Below are 21,044 nucleotides of genomic sequence, written 5' to 3'. Positions count from 1 at the left end.
AGTGGTTCAGGCTGTAACTGTTACATTAAACACTCAGTTGTCAGTTAATTAGGTTCACCTGGCTAAAACTAATGCTGTCTAATACAACAGCTCTGCAATTAATTCTCCCCTCATGAAGGTTATATTCAGTACAGGTCAGTGAATAACTAATTTCAGTTAATTCTAATGACAAAAGGCTGAGCAGGCACTTTATGATGCACTAAAATGTGCTACATGCACCGCACAGTAAAACTTATTAACAGATGGAAAAGTACAAATAATGAACACACACACACACACACCTGTAGTTACTGAACAACACATGTAACTAATTAAAATGTACAAGATTTAAGGCCTGCTTCTAACAAAAGATAAAGGGCTTCATTAAAATACAAAATGGACAAGAATCAAATCTTCTTTTATGTTTAAAGAACAAGTTTGACATGATGCATTTCTCTAAAGCTTGGACAGAAACCCTTTGTTCTGTCTGTTAACGAGTTGTTGATTAGCACCAGGTGTTAAGTGCCACTTACCATATAGAAAGAGACCTAAACTCCACTGGCACATAGACTGTAGTTGGCTTTAGCTTTAGCTGCTTGGAATAAAATAAAAAACTACAGGGATGATTTTGTGATATTCTTTTGAAGTTTTGTGGGATGGAAATGGGTTTTGGTGTTGCATACAATGAGATATTCCAGTGTAGGTTAAGTTTCTTTATTTACTCTAAGTGATATTCCACACCTGGTGTTAATTATCCATAAATTCATGCAACATAGAAGTCAGCCTTTTGACGTATGCACCCTAAGCCACCTACCCTAATAAAAGCATATTGTATTTCTTCAAGTTTTTCTTAATTGCTGCAGCTCATTCTGGAAAAGTGCTGTTTTCCCCCCTTTTATGGTATTTTCCCATGTATAAGATGATAAAATAGTGTGTGATTTCTTAGGTTGTAAAAGAATTATATGCCCCTCTTGGACCCACAGTTTACTATACTACTTACTGTAAGTCCTGTTCTTCTCATTACAGATTTACTGCCTTATACATACACTTCCAAATTCTTACTTTTTACTGTGGTCAGTAACTGGCATCTCATGCTAAGCATGAAATAAGGCTTAATCAGTTTGTATAAATGAGTTATTTACGCTTTCTTAGATGCCACAATATCTTTTGTGTAGCCTTCAATCAGATCCCTCTCCTGTTACAGTATATGAAATGTTCTTGTCATAACAACACATCTGTCTTCTCATAATAACAGGAGTTTCTTAGAAACTTTTCACTTTGAATTAGACTTAAATAAAAGCTCTTAATTGTGTAGTTTCTTAAACACACCAGTGTTATTCACATGATAAGACAGAGAAGCAGACAGCTACTATAAAGCAGGAGGTCAGAGGTTTCAAATAAGTTTATTTCTTCATGAATAAAATACTAGAACAGTCTTTAAAAGTCTGAGGCACTTTGAAGTATGACAACGGTGAAGGCAGGATTAAATACTACTCTGAAAGCTTTTTTAGAAACATACTGCTTCAATGACAGGTAAACTAAAATGCTCATCTTCAAGACAACATGCCTAAACGTAACATAAATGTAAGCTAACTGAATAGCAAAGGTTGGGATTTCTACTGTAGCCTAAGTGTACACTCTATGTTCCCAGTTGTAGAGCATGCATCATCTGCTTCAGATTGCAGAAAATCAGTATTTACTTTGAAAATAATCAGATTTTCTATTCACTTACCTCCTCCCCTTCATATGTGACACTGCAAGGCTTTGAAAAACACAGAATAGATAAAGGCTTCGCACGCAACGCCTGAAGATCATCACACTGAGCAGATGTTTACCAGAAGAGCCCACAGTGACACAGCCCTCTTTCATTACCTTTATCAACATATTTCACCTTTAATCTGTGCCCAGCACACTCATCCATACTACATCCAAAAAATACTCCCCCCACATATTAAACATGCATCTTTCCAACAACAATCATCATTCCTCAGAAATGACTCATTGTGCGTCTGTACAGTGTTTTGTGCTGCATCTTCAAATTTGGATTCAGGGTACAATCACACACTTTCAAAGTTAAGTTTCTTCAAATTAATCCAGTTCAGTGGCAGTCAAGGGTAGATCAGATAAACAGCCTGAAGCATTCTGTTTATACTTGGACATTTTTAGCTGGAATTAGAGATGTTTAACTAAGTAAGCATATGTTAACCATGTCTGAAAAGCTATGGCAAGCACAAGATGACACACTACAGTAACAAAGAAGATTCAAGATACTGGATTTGATAATTTCTTCATGTGTGTTTTCTTTTTTTTTAAATTCCCAAAAACTAAACCTACTGTGTACTGTACTCCTTCAGCTAGAGTGATTGAAATTCTCAGTTGTTATTGTCCCAAAGTTGCATCTCCTGCTCACACACACGCACACACACCCTCCAGCTGTATCACAGTGCAGTCCTGGAGTCGTGAACGTTTTTATTGTTAATGTACTAAATTAGATTTCTCTTTAGATCCAGACAGAGGTCTTTCCGTTTTTTACAATGGTTGCAGCCTTCTCTGTGGCTGATTTTGGTCTGGCTCCTTGTTTCTCCTGGACTGTATTGACTCGGTTTTGCTCTGCCATTGTTCCTCCAGACACAGGACTACTGGTTCTGGAGGTCTGCTGGTTGTTTTTGGTCTGATATGTTTGAAAGGCCATATCGAGCTGCTCCTGGGCAACCCGTAGGTGGCGATGCAGGCTCGCCAGATCGGAGGGGATGTTCTCATCCGGGCTGGTGCACTGCTGCTCCTGGGCCACATTAGCCATGTTCTGCTCATGGGTGATGAGGCTGTTGGGGATCCTGCTGGGTTTGTCCGTCTTCATCACTAGGTTGTAGCCCGGAGGGGAAGCCGGGATGTTGCGAGAGAACGGGTAGCCGTAGGACGTCCGTCGGCCCCGGTTCCTTTTCATGCGAAGGGTATCCCGAAAAGTGCCGATACCCAAGTGAAGCATCTCGCACACGTTTAGAACCAGACAAAGACAGCTTACCACGTACATGATGAGGAGGAAGATTGTTTTCTCTGTGGGCCTGGAGATGAAGCAGTCCACTTTGTGTGGACAGGGAATCCTGCTGCACACATATGAAGGATTAACTCGAAAACCATAGAGGAGATACTGTCCTGCAAGGAAAGCAATTTCAAAAATAGCTCTTGACATGAGCTGCAGAACATAGATTCTCATCAGTCCTTCCTGCATAATTCTTCTGCGGCCATCATGTTTTGGTGGGTCTTTGCTAGCGCTGCTGACTTGCTCAGGCTTGGCCTCCTGCACTTCCAGTGTATCCTCATAGATCATGGGTTCGGCGTCATCGTCTTCCTCCTCCTCCAAGACATCCTCCAGATGGTGGCTCTCTCTCCACCTCGAATGAGGAGGCGGCTTTTTGCGGAGCCTTTGGTGCTTCCTGCGCTCCTCCTCAGAAGTTCGGGCTATCTTGTGAATGGCGTAACCCATGTACATGATGGAGGGTGTGGAGATCATGATGATCTGAAAGACCCAGAAGCGGACATGAGAGAGCGGGGCGAAGGCATCGTAGCACACGTTGTCACAGCCCGGCTGCTTGGTGTTGCAGGTGAACTTGGTCTGCTCATCCGAGTAGATGGACTCGCCTCCGACTGCTGTGAGCACGATGCGGAAGATGATGAGCACGGTCAGCCACACTTTCCCCACGAAGGTGGAGTGGTTGTGGATCTCTTCCAGGAGACGAGTAAGAAAGCTCCAGCTCATGTTGCTCTTACAAGCTTTTCAACTAGAGTCTGCAAAGAAAGAAAAAAGAAGCCATGAAGACCTATTGAGAAAGTCATAAGTTGGAAATGAATAGAACTGCAGTGTGTAGTTGTCTAACCAAAGCAAGTTTGGTGTTGAGAATAGTTGCTCATTCATCTTCTGTCATCAACTCAGTGATTAATCTACAACCATTTCGACTCCTAACTTCAAATCCAGTGTAGACCTATAAATAAGAAATGTGGCATGCTTTTTCCAAGTGATACGAGTAAATTACAAACACAATCACTGTTAATCTGTGATTCCTGGGTTCAATTTGAAATCAATTGAATGATTTATATACAAATGAGAATGCTGCTTTTTGTCTTGGTTTCAATTAGCAATAAATCTTTTCAGATGTTTAGAACATAAACACGTTCTCATCTGCTCAGTAGGACCTCTTGATGTAGAGGAGACATCCATTTTCAATTGATTGCACATCCAAACATAAGACAAAGGCTTGTGTTGATTCATGTCAGCGAGCACAGTGATGTCATTCAGTCACCCTATCCCAACAATCACCATGCAGCATTTCCAATATTTCATTCAAGCAGATTGAAGTTGTTTGTGAAAGGGTTTAAACGACAAAAATAGCAAAGGGAGACTTAAAAGAAAAAGAAAAAAAAAAAGCCACTTCATAAACAACGTACAAACACGCCAACAGCAGTCATTTTGATTAGACCCAAGAACTCGCTGAACATTACAAGATAGTGACAAACACATAGGAAAACACAAAATGAAGCTGACAGAACTCTGGAAGCCCATCCTGGTACCAGAGTGCGCTCCACTCACAGTGCCACTTCAGAAACATACTGTCCACGGCACTTTAGCACTTGATGCCAAGGGACATATCCACGCACAGAAATAAGCAGATGACACGAAACCTCACAGTGTCACACTCTCCTCGCACTCTGAGTCACTGCTGACTCTGAGGTTAATGAGCGCAGCGCTTTCTCTGTCCCCCTCATTCATGGGGCAGAGCTGCAGAGTTCATGTTGATCTCATGACTGCGGCACTGTGTTCCCTGGCGTGGGATGTGCCATCTCCCCTGCCATCTGAGGGAACAGGAGAGGCTTGTTGCTCTGCCACGAGGCCTCCCCTCCAGATCCAGCACTGCTGACGCCGGGGAGGGGTACAGCCACATGGAGACAGATGGCACCTATGGTGGGCGACTCATGTCTGCCCCAGGATGGCATGACAGGAGGGCTGCCTCACTTAGGATTTACTCTGAAGTTTGAATTCATTTTGTTGTGTATCATAGCATCAACCTTAGTCTTACAACTACTACTACTAACATTTTAGTGACCTTAGGATATCTGCCTGTTTTGCAAGTGTTGTACAGTTTTTTATGTTGATTATTTGCTGCGCTGCCTGTCTGTAATTAACAGTGGTGCTGCAATTTGAACCAGGTCTACATTAAAAAGAGATTTCTAATCTATGGGAGACCTTCCCGGTTTAATAGAAAAAAAATTAGATTTCACTGAAGATAAATAGAAATTCATTCATTCATGCTCTTAATCTGAAAGATGAACATTTAACAACACTTGTTAAAAACATGCAAATGCCAGCTTTGGAGTAAGCAAAGTCTGAGATCACATTTTGGATTCATTAATCTTTGCTAAAACATGTCTTTTGAGATGTGATACAGGGAAACTTAAAGCCAAGAAATAGAATCTTGACTAATAATCTTTTTCAAATAGGAAAAACAAGGGTAAAAGTGACCATACTTGTTCAGAAACACAGCCTACCATACAAAATAACCAAGGTAGGTGCAGCAATATTAAAATACATTAAACACATTCAGTGATTTTTAGATTCCACAAATAGAGACACTTTTTAAGAAAGGTATATCACAAGAAGACGGTCGGACTGTAAGCTAGAGGAACAATATTTTAGCTGACTTCAGTATAAGTATAGAGTTTATACTGTATGGTTAACACAGATTTTTCATTTGTAGGATCAGATATTTCATCATAAATACAGGTGCAGATGAAACATAGTTTACGTTATGACGAAAATTCAACAACAGCCTCGTAGTACAGTGTTTCAGTTGCCTTTATAGAAGAATATTAATATTTGGAAGAAATGATCTTTCAACACTATTAATTCAAACACAAACTCACAGTTGGACAATCTGACTGACATAAACATGCATCTACAATGGCATGACAGGATGGTTGAGCAGAAACTATGGAACAGTTTCTTTAAGGGAAAGTCAATTAGTGAAACAACGTACCTTGTAAAGCTGTACATGCATTTCCCATCCTGAAGGTTTCCTCTGCCCTCTCTACATATCCCCTCAACAGCTTGATCCATTGAATTCCACTTGCATCCTAAAGTCCTGGCCTTTTCCAACTTACTGATAACTTCCAAAATGGCACAAAAAAGCAAAAATAATAACCAAACTTGCTATATACTAGACTTTCTATTTATCCTGTTTTCTCACTCTGTGAAGAAGTGAGGTCTCGCCGCTGTGAATGCCTCACATTCTGGCTTGTGTCTGGTTTCTATTACACCAGCCTTCTGCCCAAGAAGGAAGTATAAAAAAACAGAGAGGCAGAAGAAAAAAAAAAATCCTCCTCTGGCAAGTGACCCTCATCCAAGGGTTCAGACTTGAGGATACCGTACTGCAGACTGAAATGAACACCCAGCTGAGGAAGCGTGTTAATCGCAACACAGTCAACTCCCCACCACCACCCCCAATGTCATATGCAACATTTGTAATACAGCTGATGAGGGTCCCTCTCTCTCTCTCTCTTGCTCTCTCTCTCTGGTACTTTGTCTTCCTATCTCTCTCGCTCTCTCTCTCTCTCCCTCTATATGTCTATCTGTGTGTCTCAGCTTCTTGCAGGTTAATGTCTACATGCCCCCCAACCATTTAAAGAGCAACAGCAGTGGCTCACTGAGGAAACTGATGATATATAGAGTTGTGGCACGCTTCCCTCACATTTGTAAAATTCACACACCACCTCAACCTCTGTAAATAGAGATTAGCAACCTCTATATCATCTGCCAGTTGCATAACAGTGTACAGTTGCTGACAGTTATGAAAAAAATAACTTTTTTGGGAGGTGGGGGCCAAAGACAGGGAGTTTGAGGACAGAAGTGTCACAGAGACATAAGCCACCTTGCCTCAGTGCAGATCCGCTAGAATGTAACCAGCAGGTACGCTCAGTCATATCATGTGTCATAATATTTGGATCTTCAATCCAGGCAGATGGCCAGATAACAGAGCAGTGGACAGGTCGCACTCTACTCTCCCGCTCCGTGTCTTTTCCGACTTGATGTTTATACTTTCAAGCTTTCACCTTGGCCTGTGGAACCGCAGTAGCATGCGTTGTTATTTAGGCCATGTGATGGATTTTTTTTTCTATTTCACATGATGGCGAGCAGGTGTATGTGGACACAAGTCCCCCCCCCCCCAGATACACACACATTTCATCTAATTTTTTCCCTACCCTGATATGACGCGACAAAGCACAGATGAGGAGGTGATTCATGCAGGATTAAAATCGGAAAGGAATTTCTCCGTGTCTTTATTCTATGTGCCAGGCCCCCTGTCAAGTTTGGGAAAGGATCTAAACTCAACTACTTTTAATAAAGGACAGATAAACGGGTTAGCGTCTGGCTTGCATTAATGAAATGTGTCTGGTCATTGTCACAGTGACCATATTATTATAATTCTACTTTCACAAGGCCCTCAATAACCCTTAATTATTACCTGTGTACAGCTATAAAGTGAAGAATAACGTTAAACAACATCAGCAAGTCCGCCATCAATCAGATCACAGTTTCAACTCAGTTACTTAAACGATGATGTAAACTGTCTGAAGACACTGTAAGAATATTTTGGGTCAGAGAGCAAAGACAACTGCAGCGAAACATGACGAAAGGGAGCTGCACATGAGAAGTCTTTGCATTTAGATCTCATCTCATTCTGTTTGAGTGGTTTGTGGTCTAAAGAAAGCTCTGAGAGCTAGCCATCTGGGCCTGCAGGACCCATCCTCCAGAGGCCTCGCCTTCAAGGCTCCCCTCTCCATCTGACTGAGGAGATGTGGCGTACAGCGAGCACCCCTGGTGCAGCGCTGTGGAAAAGAAGATGGGGGATGCTGCTGGAATGACTAGATCATTTGGGGTTTGGACATGTGCTATCCTTAAGGGACAGACGAGCACGTGTTTTTAAGCTGCGATGCATTCCTCTCCCTCCAAAATCTTCCCCTCCATCACCCGAGAGATCGCAGATGGTCCAGCGAAGACGGCTGATAAGTGAGCATTAGTGTGATTTAAATTCAAAGTTAATTAGAGTTTCTGTTCCTCGACAGTTGGTAGAAGTCCCTGCCTATGGTTGTAGTTTACAATTAACACTCACTGATGTTCCACAGTTGTCTAATTGAATAAAACATCTTTGATACTAATGAACACTTCTTTTCTAAGACTAGTTTAGCTTAAATAGAAAAGGTTTCCCCTAAAAGGAAACCCCCTCTCTTCAGGGTTTCACCTCTGCATAAGAGAAAAAAAAAAGAAAGAAAAGAAAAAACTAATCTACAATTATCTCTCCTTGTATTTATTTCCCAATATTAAATTAAAAAAGCATATCAAACATTCGAATTTCATAATTAGCAATCATAAATTACTCCACTAATTGATAATAAGTGATAATGCTGTCATTCCAACAAAAGTCTAATTGTAAAACTATTTTTTTTTCATAATAGTTTTCTTTTTCCAACAATTAGCTTGTCTTTGAGGCTGCATTAAAATATCTGAATTGCTCGAAGTTATTTAAAGCCAATAACAAAAGTGCACAAACTCATACAGTCAAACCGATGACTGTCTAGTGCTGAATATGTTGTCCCCGTGTCCTCGAACAAATCAGGCTTTTCTAGCTTTGGGAAACTGTAGTTCATGTTGATAAATATTGATTGGACTGCCCAGAGCCAGGAAAATATTACAGTATATCCCTGTAAGATACTGTTTGACATTGCTCTTGTGACAAGGACTGGCATCCCGTGACAGCCAAATGAGAGTGTTTAATATTCATTAGGTTAAAGTTATATTTAGTGTTAAATGTAAAATGTAGACTAGATTTTTTTTTTTTTTAAATTGTGGTAGCATCTGTGAGATACGAACAACTTTAAAAAAAAAAAAGTGACCTGACAGCTGGTAAATGAACATGCTGGCACAGTTAACATACTTAAAGACAAAATGAATCTACAAAAACGAATAGTCATAACACATGTCCTCATCTGTACTGTAATTGCAGAAATATTTTAACGGAATGATGTTTTAGTCCCAGACAGTTTCACCTTTAAGAGGTCACTGGGAGCTGTGAGGGTTTGCAGCGTAGCCGAGCGTTGCCGTGATGCAACAGAGGAGTGAACATCTCGACAACTCTCCTTGGCTGTCACCAATGTCATCACAAGAGTTTATATCTGCGTGTATTTACTGAACAAAGTTGATGCGAGCAGACTGGGGGCTGTGGAGGTCTGTGTTTATGTAACAGATCAAGCTCCACCATGTGACTTGGATGTGCCCCCCCTCCCCTTAGAGAAAAGAATGACACAAGACACCAGAGCAAAAAAAAAAAAAAAAAGATGCAACTTGGTGCTTGGACTCCTCCTCTCTCTTTCTCCCCCATCTCTCCCACTACTATCATTAAACTGCTCTTACCAGGCTGTGTGTGTGTGTGTGGGGGGGGTAACCCATAGGCAGCCTGACAGTGGTGGCAGTCCCATCTCATTTGTTCATATTTCTCCCAGTTTCTCAGCTGAGCCTATCCTACCCCCAGGCCGAGTGCGTCCCGTGCCAGTTTTACTAAGACTGGACTCTACTGAAGCGACTGAGATGAAAAGCCTTGAGGTGGATGCCAACAACTTTCTTCGGCCAGGGCTCTGCGTCTCCCACATATGAGCAGAGCAACTTGTGTTGAGTGTGAATTACACGGTTTCAGCGCTGCTCTCAGAAAACAGTGGAAACTTATTTTCATTATCAATTTATGTCTGCTCCGTTACTAAAATGTGCCACACCATTACTATACAAAGAAACATCATTCATTTGGTTTATAGTAGTATAGAATGTATACATGGAATAAATGTATACAAACAATATGTAAGGCATTTCATCATATTCTAAAAAAGTAACAGATAAAGCAGCCATATATGAAATTATTTAAAGCTCTGGAGCAAATGAGGATGTACAGCAGTATAAAAGTAGATTATTTTCCATTGGAATCATCCTGTCTCCTGTTTTTCCTGTTTCCAAGTTTTATTTTACTTCTCTGAGACTCTACAATCCCACTTCCCACTTAAAACGTAATGCTAGGTGCCTTGATTGATTTATGAGTGGGAGGGAAAGTCAACCTGTATCTGATCTGGAAGTAATAAAGCAGTGTATTATTTCGCCTGACCTCTGTTGTAATTAACCCTCTGATAAGAGCTGACCTTTTGCCCCTTTCCATCAGTGTATCATCAGTTGTAAAAACTGGAAAAGTGTGTATCAGTTTACAGAGAACACTGTATCTGACTGACTCTAGGCTACATGACACAGTGAGGCTTTATTATGTTTGACCTTTGTCAGAACTAACATCACCCACTGAGCGTGGATGCAATTTTCTAATTTCGTCCATCACTTTATTTTGATTGATCGTCTCTCTTGCTGTCAACCTGTCAGCAAAATGTAGCTAAGATGAAAAAAATGATTAAAAGGAGCTAGTGTCCTCATTTGAAAAATACCATTTGATTGATTTGATATTAATATTTGAGAAAGATAACACTGTACATGCCCCACTGTTAAAGTAGATAAGCAGAGCACACCTAATTAAATTAGCCTGACAGCTCTTAGATCACAGGGGTCCCTAAAATTAAACAGCTGATAATATATATAGTTAATGATGTATATTCAAAACAAAGGTCATATAGTTTTCACTTAGATTGATGTCATCTGTATTCTGTATTTCCTCATCAGAATGTGGTGAATTGACCATCATGTAAGGAAATATAATGAAGACACAATGCATTATAACTGCACAGTGATCATCTAGTGGCGTAATAAAATAGCATTCAGTCATTATTTTTACTCTCACCGGCAGATGAAGTTTTCCATCGGGGTAATAAAATCCAACACACAACTACCCATCCAAATAAACAAAATAACAGGGCTTTGCTCGCAGACCTGCGAGGCCTTAATCTTTGACATTATCTTGTCTTAACTGGCTATGTCATGGGCTGATCAGGGGCAAGCCCAAAGGAGCAGCAGACCTAGTCAGGGTCATTTGGAGTACCAGAGATATGTTTACTGCAGCCCCTCATTCCTTCCAGACGCCTTAGTGCCGTTGCCCTTCTCCAACTCAGTGAAGTCCAGACACTGGTAGCAATGCTGCAGGACCCCCGCTGATAATGGCAACATACCCTATCTCCTCTGCATATACTTACGCAACAAAAGCTCAGATCAAAACTGTACATGTGCACATCATGGGTGGTGTATTAGTTAACACATGTGACATTTAAAGCTCAGCTATTACGCCAGTGATAAGAAAAGGCAATCTGCTGGGCAAAAGGCACCGGATAGTGGAAACAGATTAGGCAAAAGATTGGGCAAAATATTAACCTTCAAGGTCATTAAGTGGTTTTGTAATGAATGTATCCAGTGAACTTGTATTAACACCTGGTATTGAATCCATATTAGACAGACAGATTACAGTTAAATATATGTGTGCTTTGAAAGCCTATATTAGTGTACAGCTTATCTACTTACTTTTCTCTGTGGATGTTTTCAGCCACCAGATGGCAACCATGTTCAGAAAACACAGACTCCTCATGAACTTTTATAAACATTTTGGGAATGCGTTCTACTTGAACAGCCCGTCACTGAGGTGAATGACCTGTCTAGACTGTTGTTGGTGACCAGAAACAATGATAACAGCCCTGATATTGAGAACAGTGACCTAGCTGACACACAGTAACCTTAGCTGGAAAGCATGAAAACAAATCTGGGTCAGATCTTCATGACTATACAAGTCAGTACATAATCACAGCTGAATTCTTTAAGGTCCTTCAAGGTAAAATTACTCTATTTTCAGGCATTAATGCATCTGATTGTAATACCTGAGGAGTGCATTCTGTAGAGAAATACTGGCAAAAGTTAATACTGCACAATTCTTTTCAATGGAACTGTTGTTTGCCTTTCGCTAGAAATTAAAAACAACTACTGCCACAAGTAGAAATCCTCATGACTATAACAATTCACGTGTCGGCTACAGGAAAACTAGGAAGGGATATATATGTTCAAGTCTCATTGTTCTAGGCTCTGGGAGCTGCTTTCCTGTTAACCCACTCCTACCCCTGTATGATCGAAATAGGTTCTTTTTCTTTAAATTGTAACTTAATGTGCTTTTTAAAAACTTTTGCTGTATAGAAGCAGTCTCATTCAAATAAACGGTACATAAACCAAGAATAAAAGAGAACAAAACACAACACACCAACACCATGTGAGACAACGGTCAGCTGAGTAAAAATATAAAGTTCTAAGCATAGTGTGAATTCCTACATGGGTCCTTTTTAACTATTACCTAGTATGATTATATTGAAAATTCATAGATTATATTAAAGCAAAAAAAAGTAACAAGCAAACCCATTTATTTTCTGCCATTTGAACCTTTATATATCCACCTGAAATCAAATGCTGGTAAAAACAAAAACAAATAATTAAAGCTGTCATTTATGCACACAAAGCCAACAATTACATGTTATGTACAGCACCACAGTGAGAAAAATGATAATGAAAGACTGTACCTACCTCTCCATGTGGATAAAGCAGCAGCTTATTTTACACTTTATGGCAGAGCATCCTGGGCAGGAATCCAGAGGCATCGTTTCACTGGTCAGGCTCAGAAGGAGGATGAGAGAGACAATGGGTCATTTTTCTTCAAAACCCCTCACTACCAAGTACAGACAGGACACTCAGGAGACCAGCATCCTGCCAAAGGCCCCATTGTTCCCCAGCCCATCCGCCTCCATTGCCATGACCACCGACTGTTTATTTAATCCAGGGTGACTCCTACTACCACCCCATTCATTCACCCAGAAATTATGTAGCTCTGGACCTCCAAAAACCTTGCTTTTCCTCATTTCCTCATGCTGAAGTGTGTGTGTCTGTGCACATGAGATGACCACAAAAGTCATCACACTTTATTTTTTAACATTTTTAGAGGTTTAGTCAACCTCCAGTGGGTTTCTGGGTTATTATCTACTAAAACGCTTCTTCTGGTTCGATTTGAAGACTTTACTTTGCAGAGGTTGTTTTCAAAGCTGAGAAAGGTTGCGTAAGGCATTTCCTCAGTTGGATGCAAAGGGCTGTTTGTTGTTTTTTCATCAAGTGATGGAAATCTGGTATGACAGCAACTACTGCTATGGTATGCCATGATGATCACAAAAGATATTATGTTCTATTTTTGACATTAAGGTTGACCTCTTTTTGTGTAAAAGTACAGTATGTCAGTTGAACTTAGAAAGTGGCAGCTTGTATTGTATAATGATAATTAACTTTAAATCTATTCATATGAGGAATGCACCCCAACGTGTACTAAAGAGACAACAAAGACTGTATAACATTATGACAAGTTAGGTGCTGCAGCAGAATTGTGAACATACAGTTTTCATTCTTTTCCCAAAATTAGTGGCTCCTAAATATGTTTGATGGAGATAACAAAAACTATAATGAAAAGTTTTTGTAACATGTATTGCTTTATCCTAAGCAGCAAACACAAACACATAAACATGAGTTATGAGTAAGAAAAGGATAAATCAAATGTCTAACTAAAAAAATAATAATGATCTCACCCATTCTAAGAAACTAAACTGCTGATATACGACACATCACATATCTCTGTCGTGTCATGTTGTTCCAGTAAGAACAGCATATCTTTTTATATCTTTTATCTTTCCCACATTGTTTATACACCTGGTACATCCATTCAAGGACATGTTGTGACAGCTCCCGACAGTTAATTCATGTTTGTGCTCCACAGGTAAGTGTCACAGTTAGCTGTCTATAAAGGTGTGAAGTTCATTAGTCAGCAAGCATTTTTAAAAACCCTTTAAACTTTCCTGTATTAAAGATAATAATCATTTCTTGTTTGAGTAGATGACTCATTTATTCATGTAATCGCTACTGAAATTTAAGTGTGTGACTCCAACGTCAGTTTATCAGTTGGTCCACAACTTAGGTCCAGATTCAAATATCTCAATAACTGTTGGACAGGTTGCCTCAAAAATGGACTGGCAATTATGATCCCCAGAGGATGAATCCTAATCACCTGTGCAATCCCCTGACTTTTTGTCCAGTATGAAAAGAATAAAATAGAGCTGACTTAGCACGATAGGAGGGAATGAATTAGAAAATGGAAAGGACTAGCATTACATTTTAGGTGTAAATTTTGGTTATTGATATAAAGACAAAAACATGCAGGTCTATGTAGTTCAGCAGTTTGGTTTTGGAGGAAAAAGATGGAGTCACGTACAGATAAGTGCTTAGATACAGTTGTGCAAAAAACCTCCCGCATGAAGAGAAGATAAGTTAAGCCTTTACCTATATACACTGTGTAACTAGCTTATCAGCTTGCAGCGTAGGCTCTGATCATGGCAGCTGACAGTGGTATCAGTAGAGACCCACTTGAGGCATGTCTGCTCTCAGTTAAGAGAAGGAACAAATGTGATGTGACACTGTGTCAGCGTTTGATTGTCAACTACAGATTAACAAATTCAAGTCCCAGAGACTGAGGGTTTAGTCATCAAGACTGAAACTCTTAACACAGTGTTTATTTTCATTCCCATTTAATCATATACCTGAGAGAGGAGGTGTGAGGAGAATAATGGAGGAGGGCAAGATAAAGACAATGAAGTCAAAGGTCAATCTAACTATTTTAAGGTAACTATGAAGACAACGGGTTTCAAAGTTTAAGGAATGTTTGGCTGAACAAACTCCTACCAATGAATCTACAGTCAGCAAAATAATATGGGATCTCACTGAAGACAGTTAAGGCAGATACTGTGATTAAATCTAGTGAAGGCAAAAAAGGTGACTCAAATGGTTTCACTTTAATCCAGTCCAAACTGAGAGAATTCTCCAATAAAGTTAGCTCTGGACAGTTTACAGTCATGTATAATATCTTGTGAATCACATGGGGAAAAATCCCTTCTGATATGAACTGGTTAAACTGGTCTCAACACATAAAATATTTATTGTCACATAAACAAGTATGACATGCACAAAAAGACAAATTCCATATAGGATTATTGGAAAGTGATGTACCATTAATGTAAATGGAGCTGCTTTAAAATCAGATCAATACAACTCCACAAACTATGTCCTGAAAAGATGATAATAGGGTTGGAAAAAACACCTCCCTGACAAGGTGGTAATTATTGCACATATCACAAGGTATTCTAGTCACTTACTGTATGTTTTAAGATCCAAGGAAACACATTAGAATCTCAGTGTTTTAATTGATTTGAATAGTAGACAGCTGCTGATGTTTTGCTGGAAAAAATTGGTGTAATGTTTTCAAAAAAAATTGTTTTTAGCTGCTGTGGGAATTGAGATTTGAGATTTATTGTTCTCTAACCTTTTCATTTGTGTTTTTCTTTGGCATTCCAATAAAGTAACACTTGTATCACATACTTAACATGTTGAATTAATATGTGTCAAATCTAACAATTAGGCTACGTTGCCTAAAATAATATGGGGTCTCAGTGAAACATTAACAAGAAAACAAGAACACATTTTCCCTGAGATTTGACTGAGAGGATCACACCACTGGGAACTGTGCAACAGATGTTTCTCAACCAATGTTGTGAATGGTGGAAAATTCTGCCTACATACAGTGATGCATTAGACTGGTCCAAAGAAACATTACACATTTTGTCAAGGATAAAATATATTGTACAAAACACACAGATGGTGAATGCGTTTATATTGAAAAATGATGCTAATATTTTGTCTCACTCTGTGTAAATATAGGTGGATAGAAACACCATAAAGTCCTCAAAAATAACAAGCGGGCTGAAAAAACATCTCTCCGACACTATTTAATACAAGTTTGATAAAAGTAGTGCAGTCATTATTTTAGTGAATTACATTATATATTTACAAGGTCTTTGTTTTCTCTGGCCACTGAGTGTATTAGGAATAAAAGGAAAAGAAAAGACATAAAACTATCACTGAATGTTCTATTACACAGCTGCTAACAATTGACAAGAAATTGTCCTCTACCTCCTGGAATCTTGCCTTGTGTGCAGCTGCATGTGTGTGCGCACCAACTCTTACATATGGCAGTGAGTGTTTCGACACAGATCAAAGCAGCTGTCTTAGTAAACATTCAGTGTGACTTTGGGGTGGAAATCTTTCTCCAAAATGTTAGCCTTTAAGGCCTTTTAAAGTTTATCCTTGTGGGCCATAAAAGTGATTTTAAAGCATTTATTAACATTTCTTCATAACTGACAGTGATACTTGCTTGTCCCTGAATTGATATCATATTGCATGATTTCATGTGATACAGTAATCACCAAAATATACCCTCTCATCCACCACCAGCTTGTCGTGAGAATATGGGGAGAGACACAATACAGTGACAACTTCAGAATGATGGCCAGAGATAGTTTTTTAATCAGACAGATAAATGTGCAAGGTTAGAAGGTTAGAAATACAGAGACTGTTTCAGAGATGGTGTAATTTTTATCACAAATGAATGTGTTACAAGACTTTAACTGCATTTACAGTAAAAAAATAAATAAATATATATAAGAGTTTAATTCTCCCCAAAATCAAGATTTTGCAAATGAACTACACCACACCACCCAGTCTTGTGTAAAACCACAGAGTCAGCTCAGAGGAAAGATAGTGAGTTTAAGCTAAACCAGTTAGACTGTTTAAATGTGGTGATAGCTAATTTATTGCAGTTGCTGAGTAAACTCTCAGTCACTAAGACAGACTTTCGGTCATGGGTTAAGTAATTAGACTGTAAAACAGTCAAATAGTTCACAGGTTTATCTAGTCAAGGAGGATGTACTTTCTACTCCACTCTCATTAAAACAAAAGGCCCTGGCATCACAAAATCTTTTATTATTTTTAGTAAAAGAAAAAGCTGCATGAATGGAAAAAGAGAACAAACATACTTCATGTAGAGAAGCTATGACCAATTTTATTATGCTTACAAGTGCAGTTTCTGGGAAGAGGACTTTCCTCTATAAAACCTAACCTTGACCCTCTAGTGAAACCAGTTCAGTGACATTCTATTCATGCACATGTTCTAGAAACACAGATCTCTGTCTTGATTATATGCCATATATGTACATGGGACAGAAGCCATACCAAAGACAACACCTACTCTCTCTGATACTAAGGTTACACAGTGAATTTTCTGTTTACAAATGATTAGCATAGGGTACATAACTACCATCATGACAACCATCTAACAGTTAAATGCAATTTAACTATTATTATGTTGGCCTTTGTAGATGACAATTGTAACAAATATTGAACAACCTGCTTGAAGCGCAACAATAATAACTATCTACTCCATCTTTTCTTCTCATTCTGTATCCTTCCAAGCCACGTTTGCAGCTTTCTATCACATCATTGCTGAAACTCATTGCTGCCCCATTTCCTCTATAGGCATCTGATGAGATGTAATAAGTAATGTCAACTACTCTGCAACTGTCTGTACCTAAAGCTGTTCATCTTTGACTGTCGTCTCATTTCTTCTATATTAATAACAAACTGTTGCTGAACTCTGAATGAATTATTAGACAATGACACTTCATAATGTATCATACTGGATCAGTGGACATGTAGCATCATCTACCAGAACAGTATTCTTCATACTGAATCATTATTATTACTTATTATTGTATTAAACTGCTCTCAAAGTGTTCAAAATATACAAAATACTAGTAGTGCATTTGCAGAAGAAGCTCAAATGTTTGTTGAATTTGGTTGGTAATTAAATTATACCTCAAAATAAAAAAGTACACATTAAAACGTATCAAGCACGGCATATCATTGGTTGTCAGATGAGTAGAAACAATTGATTGGTTTAATATCTGAGTTTATATCGAAACTGTACGTCTCTGACGGGCTGCATGGATCCAAAACCCCATCTCCTGAAGTCAATTTCAGGTATCTTCTCCTCAGGATTCTTCAGCTCAAATTCAAAGTAGACCAGCATGAGGAAAGCGAACTGTTTCAGCTCATTGGTGGCAAAGAAACGCCCGGGACACATAGAGACCCCAGCGCCCCACGGCATGCTGTAATACTTCACCTTCTTGCCTGCTTTGTAAAAATCAGTCTTCTTGGTCCCATCTGGATTCAGAAAGCGGTCATATTTGAATGAATGTGGGTCAGGGTGGATCTCTGGGTCAATGTGGACGGCAATGTAAGGGAACATGGCCATTCTGTCCCCCTTGCGAATGAAGTATTTGCGCCCATCAGCCATCTTGAGGGTCATATCCTGGAGCACAGCCCTGGTGAGGAGGGGTGCAGCAGTGAGTCGGAGGGTCTCTTCGACGGCACTGTCCAGGATGGGTGTTTTCATCAGCATTTCACGGGTCAGGTTGATTAGGGGGCCGCCATGTTGGACTTCCTGCCCTGATTCCTTCAGAACCTTATCTACCTCCTCCTTCACTGCTGCCATGGCTTCTGGGTGTTTCATGAGGAAGAGCAGAAGCCAAAAGGCAGAGGGCCCTGTGTTGCCTTGAGAGGCCCAGAGAAGCACAAACATGTACTTGTTTATCATTGACTCTTTCATACCCATCTCCTCTTTGGACTGCTGCATGTCCCACACCCAGCGACTGATGTTGTCCTTGGTCCTCATCTTCTGCACTGACAGAGCGTTCCAGAAGTATTCCATCAGCCTCTCTGCTTCCATCCTTTTCCTTGGCGGCAGCACCCCATAAGCCAGGTTGGGGAAGAGTTGGTCATATTTACGGAACTCGTAAAACAAGGCTTCAGATTCAGCTCTGTCTTTCTCTTTGGCTTTCTCCTCACTTTCCTCTGACTTGTGTGGCACATTTCCATACAGGGACAAGTAGCCAGCCCTAAAAAGAATATTGTAGCTGTACATAAACAGTCCATCTTCTATCCAGGTGCTTTGGTCTGCAGCTGAGCCAATGTTGTGCAACATCAGGTTCTGTAAATTACTCATCATAGATTGTGTCATTACCTCCAGGCCATCTCCTTTCAGGTGCTTGTTGCTGGACATCTGGAGAATGTGGTGGTCACCCTCTATAGCAACATAACCAAACACTCTGCGCACCAGATGCACAGCAAACTTGCTGAAGTCTAGTTTTTCTCTACTCTCCTTCACAAAAGCCCCAAACGACAGAGGATCCTGAAGGAATGTAATGTAAAACCCTCCCAGCTGTATTGTGAATACATCGCCGTGCTTTTCCTTCATCCTTTCTAGGAATTTTAACGTGTTCCTGCGAAACTCCAAGACGTGACCCAGCCATGGAATGAGCCCCTTATCCAAAGGGGGTTCTCCTGGTCTCTGCTGTCTAAACACCCCGAGCAGGTACAGCCCTCCGATCAGAGCTGCGAGAATGCCTAGAAGGATTGGCAGCAGCAGTTCCATGTCGGACTCCTCTGACAGCTACACAGTCATTCAGGGTTAAGTTCCACATCGTGGATGATAAAATACAGACTTTTGCTCCTCCCTTTCTGTGGGTTCAGTTTCAGCTTTCCTGGAAGTGCACAGTCAAACACTTGCACTTAGAAACTGTGAAATTATTATAAATGCACATTCACAAAAGCAAATTCACATGCAATTCACATGATGTCAGCTGGCAGGGACACTTTGTTCCTTTCAAACATCCAGCAGCACTTTCCACTGTGCATTCATGAAACATGAGGTAGCATAAACTTATACTGAACTTTCATGAATGAAAGTATGCAACTACCACTGCAATACAAAATACACACATTAATTTACCCCACATGGTGATTAAGCAATAATTCTTGCTTATCATTCATAAATTTGCAAAGAAAGTTCAGCCCCTTCAAAACAAAATGGACAAAACATGGTATTTGTGTCTCAGCCCATTGTGAGAGGCGTCTAGAGGTAAACATCATGTGAACATTTCTGATCAGGAGAGTCCACTCAAATGTGACATGTGATCACATTTGACCAAGAAAAGCTCACTGTTTTCTGCACCTTCCTTGTGGCTGTGGTTAGAACTACTTTTGGGAACCTGACAGCCAGAGGAAACATTAATAACTAAATTCAACAAAACAATTATTGGTCTGTTTGTTCCTTAAATCGTATAATTAACATATATGGCGAGCAAACAATGTCAAAGTAATGCTGAAGGCACTGCCTACAGTCTGTGAATGAGCCAGTGAACTGCAGAATAAAAACTTAAGTCAAAAACTTCTAATTGGAAATATGAGGCTTTTTTGTATGTATTGTTTTCTCACGTCGTTTGCAGTGACATAATGCCACAGATAAATGGATGGAGAGTATAGTCTCACTAACAAATACTCTGATCAAGTGATATTAAATAGGTCAGTAATAGTAAATCTGTATATTCAGCTCACTACATAATCCTGACCTTTACAACTGCTGATTGAATTGTTTTAAGGTGGCAATAGCTTATTTATTGTAGATTGAGTGTAAACCTTACTAAGGAGAGTTCAAGAGGGTTCAGGGTCTTTGAGCAGTTACACCTTGATATAAGATCAGAGATTTAAGTATGACACAGGTTTATGTCTTAAGGGAAAAAACTGTTTATATTCCCATTTCATGAAATCCTTAGCCTCTGGCTTCATTAAGTGTCATCTTTTGATCAAATAAATATTTTAGTAGTAAGTAAGTAAGTAAGTAAGTAAGTAAGTAGTAGTTAGTAAGTAGAAATGTTAAGAACATATACATTTTCTCATACTCACATTAATAGGATATAATTACAGCTTTCATGGCCACAGGCACAGTTCAAGGAAAAAGAGCATTTGGGATAAAACCTTGACCCTCTGGTGAAACCAGTCTGTTTATATTCCTTGGACTCTGATTGACAGATTAAATATTTATGTACAATTGTGAAACAGAAGCTGCTGAAGATAACAACTGCCCTGTCTGATATAGTGGTTACACAGAGGCAGATGTATTTTCTTTATCTTCTTTGTGAATTTCTCCACATACACTGTTAGCTCTGTGTTGGTCCCTTAACATTTAGCACCACCTACTGGCTTAAACGTCTTACAAGAGAACTACTGGAAAAAGCAGCAGTTG

General features: G+C 39.7%; 2 protein-coding genes across 4 annotated transcripts in view; both read right to left on the bottom strand.

Moving 5' to 3' along the window:
- Positions 1 to 1,363: 1,363 nt before the first annotated feature.
- Positions 1,364 to 21,044, bottom strand: part of gjc2 (gap junction protein gamma 2) — a 26,557-nt gene continuing 6,876 nt past the window's right edge. For 2 of the 3 annotated variants that reach the window (XM_018676350.2, XM_018676349.2), the window contains exons 3-4: positions 12,563 to 12,652; positions 1,364 to 3,765 (exon numbers count right to left, since the gene is read on the bottom strand). In XM_018676350.2, coding sequence (XP_018531866.1) covers positions 2,480 to 3,736 — 1,257 coding nt within the window. In that variant the 5' untranslated portion in view covers positions 3,737 to 3,765; positions 12,563 to 12,652 and the 3' untranslated portion in view covers positions 1,364 to 2,479. Of the gene's footprint in view, positions 3,766 to 6,008; positions 6,441 to 12,562; positions 12,653 to 21,044 lie in introns of those variants that run through there. The other variant, XM_018676351.2, reaches the window with a different exon arrangement.
- Positions 16,407 to 19,497, bottom strand: LOC108883349 (5-beta-cholestane-3-alpha,7-alpha-diol 12-alpha-hydroxylase). Its single transcript, XM_051069946.1, has one exon. The coding sequence runs from the start codon at positions 19,392 to 19,394 to the stop codon at positions 17,859 to 17,861; it is 1,536 nt and encodes a 511-aa protein (XP_050925903.1). The 5' UTR covers positions 19,395 to 19,497; the 3' UTR covers positions 16,407 to 17,858.

Source organism: Lates calcarifer, linkage group LG4 (genome assembly GCF_001640805.2).
Source record: "Lates calcarifer isolate ASB-BC8 linkage group LG4, TLL_Latcal_v3, whole genome shotgun sequence".
Classification (NCBI taxonomy): domain Eukaryota; kingdom Metazoa; phylum Chordata; class Actinopteri; family Centropomidae; genus Lates; species Lates calcarifer.
Note: the sequence above shows the minus strand (reverse complement) of the source record. Positions and strands in the feature narration are given on the sequence as shown.

Bases quoted from the DNA above. Each gene is read 5' to 3' on its own strand.
- LOC108883349 (XM_051069946.1), bottom strand. From the start codon at position 19,394: ATGGAACTGCTGCTGCCAATCCTTCTAGGCATTCTCGCAGCTCTGATC.